The 19857-nt window shown below is 37.2% G+C and overlaps 2 protein-coding genes across 3 annotated transcripts; both read left to right on the top strand.

Moving 5' to 3' along the window:
- Positions 1-222: 222 nt before the first annotated feature.
- On the top strand, positions 223-14378 carry LOC113013746 (putative selection and upkeep of intraepithelial T-cells protein 1 homolog). The gene is made up of 9 exons (XM_026154894.1): positions 223-857; positions 1308-1421; positions 2444-2571; positions 3575-3925; positions 6687-6900; positions 7244-7308; positions 7466-7582; positions 8808-8893; positions 14328-14378. Exons 4-9 carry the CDS (start codon positions 3754-3756, stop codon positions 14376-14378), a joined length of 705 nt encoding a protein of 234 aa, XP_026010679.1. The 5' UTR covers positions 223-857; positions 1308-1421; positions 2444-2571; positions 3575-3753.
- LOC113019002 (Fc receptor-like protein 5) lies at positions 14356-19029 on the top strand. Of its 2 annotated transcripts, XM_026162484.1 has the most exons (6): positions 14356-14451; positions 14682-14948; positions 15085-15330; positions 15592-15747; positions 17960-18062; positions 18415-19029. In XM_026162484.1, exons 1-5 carry the CDS (start codon positions 14421-14423, stop codon positions 18019-18021), a joined length of 762 nt encoding a protein of 253 aa, XP_026018269.1. In that variant the 5' UTR covers positions 14356-14420; the 3' UTR covers positions 18022-18062; positions 18415-19029. The 2 variants fall into 2 exon arrangements, with proteins under 2 accessions (XP_026018269.1, XP_026018268.1); XM_026162483.1 differs by having other exon boundaries at positions 17960-19029.
- The last annotated feature ends 828 nt before the right edge of the window (positions 19030-19857 follow it).

Genomic DNA, 19857 nt, shown 5'->3' with positions numbered 1-19857 from the left:
ATAGGGAAAAAGAACACGAAAGCATTCAGTGCAACACTTAAAATGCGGAACTGCATCTGCCAGAGATGCAACAACATGTTGTTGCAGCTGAAAAGACATATCAGAATCAGAGAAACTTCATTAATCCCAAAGGGAAATTGAGCATGTGAAAATGATCCAGAAATACCACCTCCTCTGGGCAGGTTAGACATTTCCTGAATATAAGAAGCTAATGAAGTGCGATACTCTGACTTCAAACATGAATTAACTTGATGCTATGTGAAGAAAGTTTCTTTAACTACTCAGTTACTCACTTACATGCATGCATGTGAGCACACACACAGACCTTGCACAGTTTAAGAGTTTGTTGGATTTTCTAATCTTTATATTTTGACATACCTGTTAACAGTTGAGATGATTTTTAAGTTCTACTGAATCTTTATAGTTAAGAGCAATTTGAAAGGTAAAAAGAATAATACATTTAATATTCATCCGTTTTTCCTCATCTTATTTGGCATAAATCAATTGTTTGTTTGTTTTAATGTGAAACTGAGGAACATTTAGATGATCACCTTAAGGCAGAATACAGAAGAAGAGCACCCTCTTGTGGCGGAACTGAAACATTCCACTGTAAATGACGCTGTCAAACTCGTGACTGATGTCATTAATCTAATCATGTTCCTGCCTGCCTTCTCCGAGCCAACCAGGCTCTACTTTGCTTGCTTTAGTTCTTAGTGTTCTTCTGTCTTTCATTCTCCAATTAGTGCAATAAGCCTCCTGGACCCATCCAAGCTGCAATCTTCATCTTCACTCCCATGTAGAGTCTGGGGATCCTGTCCTAAATCATGTCACCACTGGGATTATTTCTGCTTTGATGGGTAGTTGGAGTCAAATTACCAAATAGCTTAATATAGTTCAGTATCTGAAAAAATTGTTAAGTGTTAAGTTTTTCTATTGAAGTATTATTGTGGATATTGCTGGATTGTCTAATTAAACGTAGGAAAAAAAAGAATCACTATATTTTAAGATAATTTTTAATCAGATTTTTCAGGTAGCTGTCACACCACCTTTAATGGCACATCTCATTCTAACCTGTTAGAATAAATGAATTCTCGTTTTGCAGTGTAGTCAGGGTTACACAAAAAAGTCTTCTAACAATTAATGAAAGGAAAAAAATCCAACACGGATCTGTCAGTGAAAGCTTGTCTAATACTATCATAGTTATGATAAATCTGTATTTTCTACTTTTTGTAGCTGAGGTCTTTTAATTATTATTTGTGAACCTGCTACATTAAATATTCATAAATATTTGTGTGTGTGTGTTTTAGCTCATCTCAGGAAATACCGCTCTAAGTAGAAGAGCGGAACCACCACCCACCCACTTGATTTGCAAATTCAATATTATGGACCTCCAGCCATCCTTTAAACGTCTTGGAGTTCAAGTTAGTGTTTTCATTTTTTGTTTTGTTGTTGTTGTTGTTGTATTTTACAGGGAAGTTAGAGCTGGTGTTGGCGTTTCATGTGTAAGCGAATGAGAAGTAAAAGTGTAGCAATCTTTAACACACCCACCCATAGCACACACCCAAGCCCAGGTCCAAAGTCTGAAGTTGACAATTCAGTTCTCATTCAGTGTGACTGTTTTTGCAAGTCTGATCTTAAAGAGTCGCTTGTGTCTGAGGAGAGAATGATTACTTTCGAAACATTTAACTGGTTTTATTAATAACTGTGTACTGATGATGTATCATCGTCTTCTCGTGATTGCCGGTCTGTTGTCAGCTTATATAGGTAAGAAAGAGAGCCGGGTTGCTTTAAATTAACGTTGCGCATGTCAAAGTTAAATTACAGTTATTCAAATGGAAACGTGACTTGAGAAACAAATTAAGCATTTCGCTGAAAGACAAAATTAATAGAACAGTTGACGGCAAAATGCTTTTTTTCTGCTGTTGGCAGAATAAGAATCACAGGAGCCAATCGATAAAACAACAAGCATGCGTTTGGATTTCTTTAAATGTCCTTATTTCTTTTTCTTTTTTTAACCGGAAAAGCCGGTTAAAGCCAGTAAAGCACATCACGAGGATGTTTCAGTGTATGTACTGAGGAGATGCAAGCAGTACTGCTACTGTTTATCTTCCACTGCTATGGGAAAGTGTTTATATAAACTGCTTCACCTGATGCCGCTACCTTTTGTAAGTCAATTAGCTGGAAAATGATGTCCGATCAAAACGTTATTAATAAAATTTGTGGATTATATTTCTGACACTTAGAAGAAGAGCAGAAAAAGTTCCTCTTGGGTGTTATAGGTGGGATTTTATATCATGTATGCATACAGTAACAGGAATGTATGATTATGTATATAACCCCAAGTATAATTCATCTGCATGCATGAACTGAGTGAAATGTAAAATTATAACTGTGTATAAGTTTAAAGTTCCTGAAATTACTTTTCTTTCTCATTTTTAAACAGTTTAAACATCAGCAGGTTGTCTTAACCACGTCTGCATGTCTTAATGCAATAATTTGTCGCCATGTGATTCGTGTGAATAGATATTTGCATTAACATGCAGTTGCACAGCTGTACCTAAAAACTGGCTGGTGAGTGTGTACATGTGTTATTGACATGACATGTTTATCTTAATTGAATGTCACAGTTTTCTGAGTCCTAACAAAGTGAACATACAGTATGTTTGTGTGGGACAGTGTGGGACATCTTTATATAAAAACTATACATCTTACAGGTTTGGGGTCTTCCCCAGCTTACCTCATGAACTATACCTTTCCTTTTCTGTCAAGAAGTGGAACAGTGTTGTTCACTGATGTGCACCCCTAGTTCAACCTGTGTTTTTTTTATTGGTGAACAATATCTTAATCATCCTAAACCAATCAGGAACACTGTGCAAAGTTCACCACATGGACTCGTCCCAATAGTTGTACCATTACCCAAATACTATGCATTTCGTGTGAACCCCAACAGAAAAGTCAGTGCATATCAAATGTTTATGAGGAAATCGATGAGAAATGCATTCGAGTGACTAAGCCTCCAATGTACTTGCATCACAGAAAACTACAGCTGTAATTTATGCAGCTGAGAAGATCATTAGAAATGCAGCTGATTGTAGCGTTTAAAGTGCTATGAAAAAAAAACAGCCTTGCCAGTCTTGGTGCTCTTTTTCAGTTGGGCTGTCATTAGGGTGGTAATTTTCAAATATTACCTAAATTAACTTCAATTTCAGGAGCCTTGAGGAGTCAAAAAGAATTTTCAAAATTTTAAAAGGTTTTTTTCTCCTATTGAAGTCAAAGGTTTACCTCTATCTTTGTTGTGACAGATTTATGCCCTTACAGATTTAACATGGGGATAAAAACATATAGGTTATACTTCATTTTCTCTGTAATGTAATTGTAATCCTACTGGTCAATATGCAGAGTATTGACCAGTATTTTAAAAAGACTGGTAAATTGCAGAGTTTGCCTTGTAGCTCTCGGCTCTCTTCACCTATAACACATAGAATAATGTAAAGGAGGCAATCCAGATGGAGTTTGCACACAGCTTTATTAGTATAAATATGGTTGATTATTCCTCTTGTGGGTTTTTTTCTAGGTGAATCCCGTGCTCATGGTCAGCCACTGCACGTTCTTGCCTTTGCTGGTGGAGATGTTATTCTACCGTGCAGTTTTAATATCTCTGACAACACTGACTTTCCGACTGTTGAGTGGTCCAAGGAAGGCTTGAAGCCAGATGTTGTCTTCTTGTACCGGGATGGTTGTGAGGCCTACGAGATGAAGAATCCAGCCTTCGATTACAGGACAAGCCTCATCGTGAAAGAGCTGAAAGATGGAAACATTTCATTACGGATCTCCAATGTGCAGGTGTCTGATACTGGAAAGTACCAGTGCCTCATATTCCAGAAAAATGCCATCAGGAAGGTTACAAAAGTGGAGCTGGTTGTGGGTATGTCTACTAATGTTCATTTCCACATTGGTAATTCGGCTGTGAACTGTGTAGTCCACCAGCCTGAGAGTTGAATCCTTGCCCATTTATTATATGTATATTAGAGTCAGAGCTCTTAGCAGCATGTAGTTTAATTATGAAGTAAAGCTATGCACCAAGTCTTATAATAGAGGATGTGTAAGGCTATAAAAGACCCTTTTTTATAACTTACCTGTACTACATTTTTAGTTGATGCTGGGTTAGGGTTTAGAAACCAAAACTGTTCAATTAGGCTTACAATAAGACAACCGACTTTGGTTTTCCATGGTGACATAATGTAGATATTACAATCCTTTTTTTATTTTATATAACATTTTGCTTGCCATGAGTTTGGAGAGCTGTTTTATCCGATATATTTTTACCAGGATAAGCTATTCACATCATCATCATTCAGAGGACTTGTTCTTAAGCAGGACCAGGTTCCAATACATCCTATTGACTTGATTGAAGTTGGGATTCTTTTTCATGAACTGATCATGTTTCTCTTTCATTGCAAGGAAAAGGCTTGTTAATGCCACTTTTTTACCCTTCCTGGATTACATTGGTATCATTTACATGAATGCCTCTGCTCACTATCTTCATCTGTTGGATTCTGTCCATCATGGGGCGTTAAGATTTATAACTGGCTGTAAACTTTTAGCTCACCACTGTGCTCTATGTTCACTGGTTGACTGGTCCTCATTGGCAGCATGGTTCATTGGTATCATTTTATCTATCAATCTTTTTCTCCTTTACTGACCTTTTATTTATCAGAGTACATATTTAGTCATAGACTGCAGCGTTGGGACATCATTACATTTACTGTTCCAATAAGTTTATACGGAGCTGGGAAAGAGGGCATTCTCCTTTTCTGCCCCATCTTCATGGAATACATTACAGAGTGATTTGAAGATCTCTTAATTGATTTCAATTGCAGACTTCAAAAGATGTAGAAATGTTTTTTTGTGAAATCATCAGTGGGAACTTGTTCTTGTTTTTGATATGACTGTGCACATTAAATAAATTTAGCTATTTTATTGTTTTCATTTTAATACTATTGTTATACGGTGCATGTTAAAAAGCAAACAAAGAGTATTATATTAGCGGTTAATGTGGAAATCAGAGGCATTAGGTGTGGAGGTCAGTCATGAACTATATTCAGAATCACCTTGTTTTTTTGGTTAATTAGTACATTCATATGTCGCATTTGATCTTAATGGGCCACAAAATATTATCTTTTTCTGAGTCATTTTTTAAGCTTGAAGTACAGCAACAGATTCATATCTTCTACCAAGCCTCTTAGTTCAAAGTATAGATATAGATCTGACTATATGGTCAGGTGTGGCATTGCAGAGAGAACTGGTTTGTTATTAACCTCATGACAATTGCCCAACAGTGAATTGGTCTGCAAAAACATATCCAGTATTTCCCCAGCTTGTTTAATCTTTGCCAGTGTTGAATGAAGTGTTTCCTCAATGACTAAAAATGTCAACACAACCAAAACCATGATAATACCTCTACCATGTTTATCAGTTAAATTTTGGTCTTGGTGTGTTATGAAACATCCAAGTATTTTGTTAGTTGAATTTGAAATTAAAACGTGCGTGCTGACCTTTAAACAGCACCAGCCATATCTAGTGTTTAGTCTTAAAGATGGTCATATAACCAGCTATATTTAGTTTCTTGCTGTTGCTTTTTACTACTTGACAGAATTGCATATTTTATGATATTAATGATATTTGATAAATATGGGATCTAAGCTCCTGCAAAAGTTAAAGATTGGTTCACACAAAATACATTTCCTTTCCACAGGGCACAGAATTCGTTTTTTCAGATGAAGGGACACCTTGACAAACCACAGTCATCTACTTTGGCTTGGCTCCATGTAGCTTTTGAAAAAAAGTAGTTTACTTAATGAAAAGCACAGCTTCTTAAAATTATTGTACGGTTAAAGACCCTTTCAACAATAATAACCTTGAGACAACTGTTACTGTGATTTGTCACCATATACAGTGGCTTGCAAAAGTATTCGGCCCCATTGAACTTTTCCACATTTTGTCACATTACAGCCACAAACATGAATCAATTTTATTGGAATTCCACGTGAAAGACCAATACAAAGTGGTGTACACGTGAGAAGTGGAACGAAAATCATACATGATTCCAAAAATCTTTTACAAATAAATAACTGAAAAGTGGGGTGTGCGTAATTATTCAGCCCCCTGAGTCAATACTTTGTAGAACCATCTTTTGCTGCAATTACAGCTGCCAGTCTTTTAGGGTCTGTCTCTACCAGCTTTGCACATCTACAGACTGAAATCCTTGCCCATTCTTCTTTGCAAAACAGCTCCAGCTCAGTCAGATTAGATGGACAGCGTTTGTGAACAGCAGTTTTCAGATCTTGCCACAGATTCTCGATTGGATTTAGATCTGGACTTTGACTGGGCCATTCTAACACATGGATATGTTTTGTTTTAAACCATTCCATTGTTGCCCTGGCTTTATGTTTAGGGTCGTTGTCCTGCTTTTGCAAGCCACTGCAAATAATTGAATTGTTTTTAACAGCAGTTTTTATGGGATATGTGTCACTTAGAGTGCCTTTCATTCTTCTTCAGAAGCAAGTTCTATAAAAAGATTTAGGATTAGACATCATATATTTTAGTATAAAAACAAGAGTAGAACAAGCAATAAATTAGGATACATGTGTGGCAGATACATAAATCTGTTTTTGTTGCTTTTACAGTGGCTGTTTCGGAGCCAAAGCTTTCTGTGATTTCAGTGGAGGGCGGTGACATTGCTCTGCATTGCGAAGGAAACTGCTGGCTGCCAGAGCCTCAGATAACATTTCTGGATGACAAAGGAAAAAAGATCTCTGAGGAAAATCCAAAAAGAGAACAAGATGCCCGTGGATGTTTCACTGTGACACGAAAAGCCACTCTGCAAAGAGCTACCAGCAGGTTATACATATATACTTACACTTTCTAAAACATCTATAAAGTGGTTTAGAAATGAGGAAACAAAATATTCATCTTGGCATTAATTTTTTTTACAGTACTCTGCAAAACATTTGAACCTCTCTCTTTCTATTCTGCCAGGAAGATGGTAAAACACAGCTTTAAAAAATAATTATTTTGCAGGACACTTCACACAATGAAAAGGTCACAGTCCACGAGGACACTTTTTCCCATATAAATGAAGACTGGCTCAAGACTTTTGCACAATACTACAGATGATGTTTTTACTAACCACCTAACAGTAAAATGAGCTTTTCACTAATATAACACTAATTATGTCATTTAGTGTCACCTGCAGAGTTCATCAACCAGAGTTTAACCTGACAAGGGAAACAACAATCCTCATACCAGGTATGCAGGGACTTCACTGTGACATGTGTACATCTTACACCTAAAATCATGTTTTATTTGCATTTTTCATCTATGTGAGGTTTATGTTTTAGAGTATTTTACATTTTCAAAATATTCCAAGTTATTTATAAAACCGCACAGTGTTATGTCATTTTAGCTGGCTGTATGAAATCTGATCTTCAAATGGTTGTCATCACCATTGGAGGAACAGCTGGATTTCTCTTAGCTGCAGCTGGACTGATTGCTCTTTTGTTTAAGCCATGTGGCAAATTTGGTAAGTAACAGTTCTCAACTAAAAGACGAAAACAAAAACAGTGCTACAGCAAGGCAAGCCACGGAGCCATATACTTTTATATATACTGAGCAGCTTAGACATATTTTATAGTGAGGTATGTCCAGTGATCAGTAATCAGTGTTGGGAAGTGCACACACTGATTCTTAATAACATTATGACCACTGATTTTGTCTTCATCATAGCACCTGTTAGTGGGTGGGAAACAATATGGAGCAAGTGAACATTTTGTCCTCAGAGTTGATGTTAGAATCAGAGAAAATTGGCAAGTCTAAGAAATTGTAATGGTTAGGCTAGTCAGAGTATTTCTAAAACTGCAGATCTTGTGCAGTGTTTCTAGTCTGGAGTGGTCAAAATCTATGAAAAATGGTCCAAGAAAGGAACAGTGGTGAACCAGCAACAGGATCATAGGTGGCCAAGGTTCACTAATTGTTGTGGGAAACACGGGCTGGTCTGTCTGGTCCAATCCAACAGACACGCTACTGTAGTTCAAATTGCAAAATAAGTTAATGCCTGTTCTGATAGAAAGGTGTCAGAATACACGGTGCATTGCAGTTGCATAAGGGGCTGCATAGCCAAACACCAGTCAGGGTGGCAGTGCTGACCACTGTCCAGCACTGAAAGCACCAACAATGGACGTATGAGCATCAGAACTACACCACAGAGCAATTGAAGAAATGGCCAGCTGGATGGCCAGCTTTGTTTGTGTTGCTTACCTGGGGAACACCTGGTATCATGGAGAAGAGCAAGCTGTCAGAGGCAATGTGATGCTTTGGACAATGTTGGGAAACCTTGGGTCCTGCCATCCATGTAGATGTTATTTCGATGTACCACCTGCCTAAACATTGTTGTAGACAATCACCCTTTCATGTGAAAGGTGTTCCCTGATAACTGTGGAACCTTTTGGCAGGATAATGCACCCTACCACAAAGCAAAAATGGTTCAGGAATGGTTTGAGGAGCCCAACAATAAATTTGGGGTGTTGACTTGCCCTTCAAATTCCCCAGATCTCATTCCAATCTGTTTGTCTGTTTGACATGCTGGACAAATAAGTCCTGGGAATTCTTTTCCCAAAACAGTGATTGGGAAAGTGTTTTCTGAAGTCATAAATAAAGTGAAAAGCAGGGTAATTCTCTTGTAGCTGTATACATCTTGGTTTCTTTCTACAACTAGATTATTCAGCTGATTATTTTATTTTATTTTACAGCTATTGTAAAGCAGCTAGAGACCAAGAAGTCATCAGATCGAAGTATAACGTGTGAAAGCTACCACCTACTGACAACGGACAACTTGGTAAATGGCCACAATGGGCAGATGAATGAGTTTCTTATGGACGATGAGACCATAAAAATACAGAACAACAAAGTTACTCACTACGACAGGGCAACAATTGTTCGACGCCATTCCACAACCACAGGAGATGTTCCAAAACCCTCACAATTATTCTTAAATCATAGCCCTGACATTAACAACGTCACCAGTGTGTACAATCCAAACCCATCTTCAGCTTCAACCAGCATTAACACTACAAAATCTGGCAACTTACTCAAAAGCAGGGGTTCGAAAATTGTTATCAAAAGACAAGACAGCTTTCCAGACCCTGGTCACATATCTCAAAGAAACCACCGTATGTACAGCAGTCCAGATATTTTACAACTACATTCATCAACATCCAACCCTTCTTCTGCTCTCAGTAGCCACCAGATGATCAACTCCAGTGTCTCACCGCATCGAAGCACCCGCCTTCCTCAGCGTAGACACTCCTCAGTACTTCCACATTTAACAGAATTCAATAACCATCACAACCTCCTGAGAAATTTACCTGAAGGAGATGAACAGAAAGGTTTATTAAGAAATGAAAACAAAAGGAAACGTAAATTGTACTAGAATAAGTGCATGGCAAGGTAATGCTCACTTGGTTCAAATGATTGAAACTCCTTAACTGAGCAATAGGTGCTGAAATTTAACACCAGTGACTGAAGCGTGGAGTAGGAGCTTGACAGTCAGCTGCAGTGACGTGAGTATTGCACTGGCTGTTGTGGTGCCTCGGTGTTGTTGGAAAAGGGGGGATCTTGGCATCACTGCTTAGATTGTTACCTCTAGATAAGAGTTCAAATAAGTAGTAGAAAAATGGAATTTAAAAGAACTGAGCCAGCCCGGTGGTGTATTTCTAGAAAACTAAGCTAGTCCTACAGAATCAGAATCAGAATACTTTATTAATCACTAAGGAAAGTATGTAAGAGATACAGGTCTTTGATTTTTTTTATTTTTTTATTTTTTGCATTACCATTTGCAAAATCACAGAGACCATGATGCTTTACCATGATTTGGGGGAAAAAACAAAATGTTCTGTGCTAAAATTAGCATGGATATAGGAGATCTTTTCCAAGAATCTAAATCAAGTAAGCTCACTCTCTTCTTTTTTTTTTTAATTGTTATTGAATTATTGTATATATCATGATGTATTCATCCTGCTCATACATTAACCTTTTTGTTCTTTAATTAAAAATATTTCCAGGTTTTTGCATAAAATGTGCAAAAGGGTATCTTTGTATTTCTGTAATTGAAAGGTTACATTTGCTAAACTTGGACAGTGAGCTCGGTTTCAGTGGCTCATGTAAAAATGTTTGTCATCTATCATCTGTAATCCCAAATGATATCATTTTTGTTTGGTGATGTTTTTGCACAAGGGCATGCATTCATTTAAGTTATTATTAAAATGTAACTTTCCACCAACTTCACCCAGCTGTGAAAGTAGTTTACAAATCTCTCAGCACAATATGATTTTCTCAAATATGTATGTATGTATGACAAACAGACAGGGTGACACCATAGACAGACAGAGACACAGACCAAATATAACACATAGAACCCAAACAATAATAATCATCATCATAATAAACTAGAAAATGATAAACTAAAAGCGCTGGGTCACCGACCCAGGACCATGACAAAAGATACCCATAGTAAACTACAGTTCGTTGAGTGGGATGCACACAGATTAATTTAATGTTTGACAGAGTAGTGGATCTCTTGGAGGACCAAAGGGAAGATTCATTAATGTAGTAAAGAAGGACATGCATTAAAGATTAAATCTGTGATTTTTTTCCCCCAACACATCCTTGTGTTTTTCTTAGTAGCATATGTATAAAAGCTGTATTGATGTATAAGGGGAACAAAAAAATGAGGTTAGTCATCGTCTTCAATTAAAAAAAGATGGTAGGCTGAGAAGTTGAAGGCATGCCGAGTGTTTAGCAGCCGAGTTTTCCCTCTGCCTCGAAAAGCTTAACATTTGTAGTGTCCTCCAACTGCCACAGGATGGCAGACCTCTCCAAGAAGAATCACATGCTCAAAGAGACCACAGACCTCAAAGCACTGTCACTGATTTGTCAATGATGTGGTTCATTCTTAATGCTCTCATACTGAATGCACACCAAAGTATCAGATAGTGAACCTCATTTTGACCCCAGTACATTCATGTAAATGTTAAAAAGTGCTGAGACATAAGCCCAGCATGAATGTGTGTGACTGGGTGAGTAAGACTTGTAGAAAGGTGATATAAAGGTGATATACATGTCCATTTACCATTTACTTACTTCTCCACAATCACTAAATATCTCGATTTATATGGGGGCTTATATTATTTAAAACTGCATTGTGCTAAATATCTGTTGTGTAACCAAAACGTTAATCTAGTGTTAAAATGTTAAATTAACACCTGGAAGAAATAAAATATGAATTCTACTGAAATTTAAAAAAGCACTTTTCCAATTTCTTTATCAGTGGAAAAAAATGTTAAAGTGCAAAAGGGTCGGTTGTTATGAAAGTGGTTAGCCATTTCAGTGAAAAGACATTAGCTGTGCTTGCTAGGCTAGCAACTGCTTGTGTGATTATTTGTTGTCTACTAAAAGACCATCCAAGAAGATGTTTGTTACCAGTTCTGACAAATTCTGTCATTTTATTAGTCTGTCATTGTGTTCATACCTGTTGTTTATGCATGCATCTCACTGGCAAGCATTAGTAACAACAGAGCATTCAATCTTTGGATACTTTTAGCTCAAAGAAAAGCTGCAATGCTAAAACTAGTGCTTCAGAATGGTTGCTAATAGTGATGTGTCGGTCGCGAACGAAATGGCTCCTAGAGCCGACTCTTTGAAGTGAACGACACAAGGTTTTTTTTTTCTTTTTTCTTTCTCTCTCCCTCTCTCTCCCTTTTTTTAGCTTCACTCCGCACAGGACTTGTGCTTTGCGCTGGGAAGAGGGGCGGTAGTTACACTCACAGTAACACAGGACCAGAGCAGGAGGGAAAGAGAGCCAGAGACAACAACGTCACGTTAGAAAGGTGTAGTAATCATTCACAACTATTTTCAGTTGCGGATGATAAAGGATTCAGAAAGTTTATTAATGAAGGCCCATATGACAGAGAATATGCATCTTCTTTTTGTTTTCATATTTTAATTTATATTTAATTGTGTTGTGGTTTGCAGTGTTTTATGTTGTTTCACTTTAAATTTGTTTAAAAGGAAAAAGCTGAAAATTTAAATAGTTAAAAGTTGAAATGGAAATAGTTGGTTTTTATTATTATATGATTTATTTATTACATTTTATGTGGAGTGAATAAATAAAAGTATATTTAAAGTATATTTACGGCACGTACAAACCCCAAAGCACGTAAAAACTCAGAAGCAAGGACAAACTCCGAAGCACGTACAAAACCAAACAGAAGTGCTCCAGAATGCTAGGGACAGTGTTGAGCTTTTATTACCTAGTGGCTACACAAGCCAGCAAGTACCAACGACCGGATTTGGTGTGTGGTAGTAACAGTTTTTTTTTTTAATTATCTGAATATATATGAGTGCTTGTGTATAAATACACAAACAATACACATATGCTTTCAATTGTGTAATTTAAGTGATCTAGGTAGCTCTGTTTTGGAAGTTCAGTTAACGCTAGAAATGTGTTTGTATGTGCTTTGTCTCTAGGGCCACCACATATATTTATATATAAACATATATAAATAAAACCACTTTTTTTACATTAGTAATTCCTTTTGTGCATAATTTTTAATTGTTGTTAATAATAAATAAATTAAAGCAACAAAACAACCTGGAGAGCTGGTTGGGAGCCGAAAGAGCCGGTTCTGTAAAAAGAGCCAGAAATCCCATCACTAGTAGCTCATAAATCAGCCCACAAATCAGCAGCTGATATTAACTCTTAGATCCACGAGTGACTGGACTCTACATTTTTAAATAAGTTAGTCAAACATTGCTGTTTTCTTGCCTTATCTGCTCGCTGTTTAAATTGTGACAAACTACCTGTTTCGAGCTACAATCACTACACACATACTGTTTACTTTACTTTACAACTTTACGACCAGTGTTGGTCAAGTTACTTGAAAAAAGTAATCAGTAACTAATTACTGATTACTTCCCCAAAAAAGTAATCCCGTTACTTTACTGATTACTTATTTTCAAAAGTAATTAATTACTTAGTTACTGAGTTACTTTTTAAAAACACGATTTACAACCTGAAGAGGTGATAAAGCGATAGATCTTTCAGCCCAATTCTACTTTTTCTGCATAATCCATCATACAAAATGTAATCAAATGGAAAAGTCTCTTTTTTTAACTTGTTTTATCAGTTTTAATCTTTTAACTTTATGCATCAAGCAAAAATTTAATTATATGCAACATTCTCTGACTTGAATAAATTAGTTTAACATTTAAAGCTATTTTCTGCACATTCCAGTACATAAAATAAAATATTTTTTGTGTTTACACTCACTCTTTCAAATAGATGCAAGTAAAACACAGCAGAAAATAAATAAAGTCAAAGACTCATCGGTGCTGTTGCTCTATTTTCACCTGTATAGCAGGACTGCGGTAGGCGGAGGTTTACCCTGGTGCAGGTGTGCCGCGGTCAGTTGAAGAATCCACGACTTTCTCTGTGAGTTTCCCATTACGTCATGGCGCACTCGGTGCTTGCTTGGAAGTTTAGGGGTTTTTTTCGCTGTAAAAAGAAGTTTTCTTCCCACGCACGATGGACGCTAATGTTTTTGTCACTTTTTATGGAATCAAACTCAAAGTAAGGTCAGTACTTCCACGCTTTAAACGCTGCACGCTCATACTCTCTCCCGCACTCGATATGTGATCCATTGTTGATCTGCAGACAGCTGTTGTCACTAACGCGCACTTGCTGATGTCACTGTCGTGAGACATTCTCGCAAAAAATCACGGTTTTAGTAACGCAGTAACGCAGCGTTCCTACGGGAAAGTAACGGTAATCTAATTACCGTTTTTGCAATAGTAATCCCTTACTTTACTCGTTACTTGAAAAAAGTAATCAGATTACAGTAACGCGTTACCCATCTCTGTTTACGACCTTTGTTTCTAGGAAACTTATGATACCTATCGGAGGATCATTTTTGACCCACTTACACATTTAAGGGTTAAGGTGGCTGCTCGCATCTTGTAAAAAAGATAAATTGGTGTAAGGGAGATCAAATCAAGTAATGGAACCAGCATTTATATGCATTAAAACAGATGATACTGTTGATATATGATTGCATTACTTGCATAGGCAACTTCTTGGGTTGTTTTATAGTTTGGTGTACTTTCCCCGAAATAAAATCGATGCATTTAGTAAGCAGGTCAGTTGCATTAATCAAATCAGTCGCATGCCATGATAACTGTTGATGAGCAAACACATTTCGATGTGTTTCCCGCAGCAGCTGCCATCAAACAAAACAACCACGCCTACCAAAATCTTCAGGAAGTGAGAGATCAGCGTCTGTTTTTCTGTTAGTTGGTGTTGACACAGGATGCAGTTAACACCATTCTGCCTGATGCTGAGTGAGTACAAAATTCAACATTTAAGGATATTTTGAACAATTTTGTACAATTTTTTTTTCTTATAATCCATCATTATCCCTGCTTACACTGTTATTTCTTAAACACTGCTTTTATTCGGTCCTTAATAAATTATTTTCATTCTGGTTTTTTTTTTGGTTGTTGTTTTTTTGTTTGTTTTTTTAATTTTCACCCTTTTCTTGTCTCCTTCTCTCTCCCTTCCTTCCCTACAGCCTGTCTTCAGGTCAACCCTGACAGGTCTCAGTTCTTCAGGTATGACAACATCTCTTTGAGCTGTGGCGAACAGTTGAACAACACTGGTTGGAAAGTGAAGAGGAAAACGCTCGCAGGGGGGACCAGACCCTGCTCCTCTGGCTGGGGCTATGCCTCCTCGGGTTCGACTTGCATCATCGGACAAACCTACCCACCAGACAGCGGTGTGTACTGGTGTGAGTCTGTCAGTGGGGAGCAGAGCAATGTGGTCAACATTACCATTACTGGTATGAATAACACTACGTTAAGTTCTGCTATGCAACATTTAAACTTAAAGTCACACTTATTAAGGCAGATCATTTAGAAACGAAGCAAAGAAAACCTATAAAAATGACAAATCTTGATTTTCTGCATTTTCCAAAGATCAGCCTCTGATTTTGGAGAGTCCTGCCCTCCCCGTGTCTGAGGGTGCCACTGTAACACTGCATTGTACACCTGAGACAAAGTCCTTCAACCAGTTTTTTGATTTCTATAAAGATGGCCACTGCATCAAAAGGAACTCCACAGGAGAAATCACCATTAAAAGGGTTTCTAAATCTGATGAAGGACTCTATAAATGCAGCATTTCAGGAGGTGAAGAATCACTAGGCAGCTGGCTGGCAGTTGATGGTGAGCAACAAAAATCCCATCACATACACAATGTTGAGCAATTTAAAAATTTTAAGCATTTTAAGAAAAAAGAAATTTAAAAAAATGGCTGTTAGAGGAATTATATCTAAATCTCCAAAATTTGCATATTTGTCTGTGTTTTGTACATCTGCAAATGATGAAGAGAGAAAAACATTTTACCCCTAAAAAAGACACAATTAAAGAAAACATGTATTTAATAAAGCATTTAAATGTATAATTTCCATGTTCATCTCTTTACAGCTTCATCTCAGGAGTTTCCTTCATCTACATCTGCAGCTGAACCGGCCGCTCCCTGCTCTTTTTCTGTCTTAAGACTAGTATTTCACCTGTTGGTGGGAACGCCTTACCTGGTGTCCACTGTTCTACTGGGGCTTATATACCGAGACAGGAGGAGAGGTAAAGTAAACCCTGCAAGTGTGTAAGAGGTATTTCTTATCAGATTGGGTTATAACAACAACAACATGTGCTATCTGCTAGTAAACTGTTTTCTGGAGGCTTTTGTTTGTTGTCAGTGACAATTTCTGTTAATCAAAACTGTTGTCTGAAAATAGAATGTTACATAAAATAGATATGTCATCTATTGTTGATTATTTTGTTGTCTTCATTTTTTTTTTGCATATTTGGCACAGTGACATGCATCAAATCATTAAGAAAATAATAGTCCAATGTATCCAAACCTGTTCATTTTAAGAATTTCCTTAAACAGAACCTTTGTGACAAAGTGAATCAGCCTAAAGATTACAAAAAGCAACAGATCATGCCACAATCTACAGGAACACCGCAAGCGAGGTCACAAAACACCATCTAAAGAACTGCAGCCTTCACTTGGTTCAGTAAAAGTCAGAATTCATGATTCAACAATAAGAGAATGGATACAAATTGTATTCATGGGAGAGTTCTAAGTAAATCACTGCTAACCAAAAAGAAAGGCTCATCTCACAGTGTCAAAAACATCTCGATGATCCCCAAAACCTTTGGCAAAATAATGTCTGGACTCACAAGACCAAAGTTTTTGGAAGGTTTTCTCATCTCACCTTTTCTCAGCATAAGAAGATCATCATGCCATCAGTCAAACAAGGTGGTGGTAGTGTGATAGTCTGGGACAACTTTGCTGCTTCAAGACCCGGACATCTTACCATAATTGATGGAACCATGAATTCTCCTCTCTACCAGAAGGCCCAGCCATCAGATTAAGCTTATATATATATATATATATATATATATATATATATATATATATATATATATGCACACAAAATTTCTCCACAGCAATGTCACAGGCTCACTGCCAAATGTTTGATTCCGCCCTTACTGCCAAGTAACTATTAGCTCTGAAACATTTAAGTGTGACAAATATCAGTAAAAGAAAGAAAAGCATTGAAAATGGAATGCAAATCCTTTTTTTTCACTGTACTGTACATATAATTTGGCCACTAATTCAAATTCAATTCATAAAAGTCTTCATAAAAGTGGCTGTAGCGGTAGAGCTGGTCATCTACTGATTGGAAGGTTCGTGGTTCGATTCTTGGCTTCCCCCAAGTCTGCATGCCAAATATCCTTGAGCAAGATGCTAACCCCATGTTGCTCTCCGATGATCCATCGAGTGTGACTGTGTATGAATGTTAGATAGGCTAACAGCTTGGAAAAAGTGATTGGGTGAATGAATTATTTGTATAAAGCACCTTGAGTGCTCAATTAGACTAGAAAAGCACTATATAAGAACCAGTCCATTTACATTAATGCACAATTTTAGAATTCATAAAAGGGAGGCTTTTGGAAACTGTTTGGTTTCAGCGCTTACATCAAATAATCAAATCATCCATGCCTAACTGTGTAATGTCATCCTCCTTTTGTTGATATGATGGCAATGGATAATACTCCTTAAAATCTGCTCACCTAATGCTGTATTTGTAGTTCACTCTACGATATATTGACTACATATGTGTGTGTGTGGGTGTTGCTGTGTGTGAAGTTGGAAATAGAGATAAAGGAAAGTAGATATGTTCATTTTCTTATGTCAAATATAACATTTGTATGTTCGTTTTCACATTATACATGTTTTAATGGTTGCCGGAGGGCTTTAACTTTAAATTTTTAAATTTTTAAATTGTATTTCCTGTCTGGCTTTATCATTTTACAGTATTAACTGAAGGTGGACGGCCTCCACAACATAATTCTTGGTTATAAGAACTAATAATCTGGTTTCAAATGGTGCTACAAAAGTGTGAATTTGAGCTTTCATAATGAGACTTTATAAATCATTGGTTGATCTCACGGTGGTCATGTCCATTTTTTTATACTGTGCTCATGAGCAATAGATGTTATTGGTAGAAAAAAGTCTGTTCTTTAGGTGCCACGTTATTATAAAGCAGCCATGTTTTTTCTGGTGAACTGTGTTTTGACACCAGCTGCTGAGGTTATTGAGGTTTGCAGGTAAATTCCAAAGTTACAATGTGGTATTGCAGGTGACCTTTGACAAACAAGTTACTTCTAGAAAAATGAGGCAATCTTGATCTGATTAAAAACCTTTTACTGCTGTTTGCTGACGACTGTTAAGACAAAAGCTGCAAGAATTCATGTTGCTGTTCTGTTTGTTTTTTCTTCACAGCAGCTCAGAATGCTGTGAAGAGAATGAGCACGGATCATGTCATCATGGAAATGGTTGTTTAACCAAACAAGCTGATGAACATGTACCACGGGGTGTCCTGAACGTGGGTATTCATTTTTCACCAGCTTTCAGTTGACATTTGCCAGCATTTATCTGTGCAGGGCCAACGGGGACCGTAGTGTCATTCAAAAAAAAAGAGCTGAGGCCTGCGCAAGTGGTCTGTTTGTAACACTTCTACAAACTGAGTCTTCTAATAACTAATGTTATTGTCTTGCTGTATTCTGCCACAGTATTTCATGTTTTGCATTGTTATTGTGTGTGTGCAAGCCCATCACCATGTTGTTTACTTTGTTTATCAGGAAAACAGTAGTTACTATCTGAATATCAGGATAATGTTTTAATACGACTTCATGTTCACTAACACTTGAGTATAAACCTTGGTTTTTATCTCAAAGGGTTTTTCCTGTCCTGATGCCACTGCGTGTGCCTGCTGCGCAATCTTTCTTCATATCTTACCACTTATAGCCCTTTCAACAGTATCTCAGGTCGACCTGATGTGGCTCTAATCGACTTTAATCATTTTCCATTAAAAGGACCACTTAATAGCAATGTGGACAAAAGACCCATAACATCATCTGTATGTGACGCCAACACCACGACAGGTTGAGGCGATGGTTCACCTGCTTCGATGTATGACACCCGGTCATTGGGGACTATTGATGAGTTAGGCTCAGAGAGAAAGGTTTGAATTCAGTTAACATCCACTCATTTGAATGGAATTTTTATCTGTTTGGAAAACCAAAAATGAATAACCAGAGTGCAAAACGATGCATACTTAATTTACTTTTTTAGCATCTAGCTAAAACAAACCATGGGTTAATAACCCTAGATGGGTCACCAGAGACCTGTTGAATGTTAGGAGTTTAAAAACAGAAAGAGCAAGTGTGTGTTTAGAGGAGACAAAGATGTGTCTTGGTTTTTATTCCTGTAATGAGATTTTTTTAATCAAATTTTTGTTTTTGGTTTATTTTAAAACAGTGGTAAGGTTTTGAATTAATATTTGATATGTTAGGTTCTTGTCAATAGTTTTTCACCTATTATGATCTTTTTGTACAGATTTAACCGATTTTTTAAAAATTGTTTTAGTTGTATTCTTAATTTCATAGCAAGAATAAATATATTTTAAAAATAAATTTCATGTCTGGACATGAAGAGATGCCTCTGATTCATTCTTGTGTTGTTGGTTCGTCTGGAGTGGTTCTTTTGTTTTTTCTCACTATTAAGGTTTTCATGACCAGTTTCTCCGATCACATTATCAACCCTGCCGAGTGACTTTTCTTAAAATCACAGAAATCTTAGGACTGAATAAATGTTAGTAAGCTTTCCCAGGTTCTGTGTTTTGTTGCTCAACAAAGGCTGTTCACTTTGCTCAGTTCCTTCCTGTTGTGGTGTGGGAGGGGACAGTAGGAGAGCAGAAATATGAAGAGACACATAAGAGCAAAACTGGCCAGTTCTTTTATTGGCCACAGGTGGCTTTAGTCAAGTTTCCACTCAGTCATAAATCAGTAATAAGCAGTGAGGTGTAAAGCATGCTGTGACATTTCTGTTGACATGGAGCCCATAGTAAAAGTCCCAGACATGGCTGCTATCTGCTATTTTTGACGTGTGACGCTTTTGACCTTTTGTGACAATTTTCCTCTGTTTTCATAAGAGCAAGAACGTTTGTTGAAAAATATCAAACTGTTAGATTACAGAGGATGTGAAATGCATAATCGCTGTGTGTGAAAAGGAAGTGTAGGGGCCTTCAGTGCTCGGCGAAGTGTTTGTGGTTTTATTTTCATCAGCTTTTGTACGGCTGTCTCTTGTTGTTTTTGTCCACACTTTCATCTCCGTTCAGC

Source organism: Astatotilapia calliptera, chromosome 3, assembly GCF_900246225.1.
Source record: "Astatotilapia calliptera chromosome 3, fAstCal1.2, whole genome shotgun sequence".
NCBI lineage: Eukaryota > Metazoa > Chordata > Actinopteri > Cichliformes > Cichlidae > Astatotilapia > Astatotilapia calliptera.
This window is presented reverse-complemented; position numbering and strand designations above follow the sequence as displayed.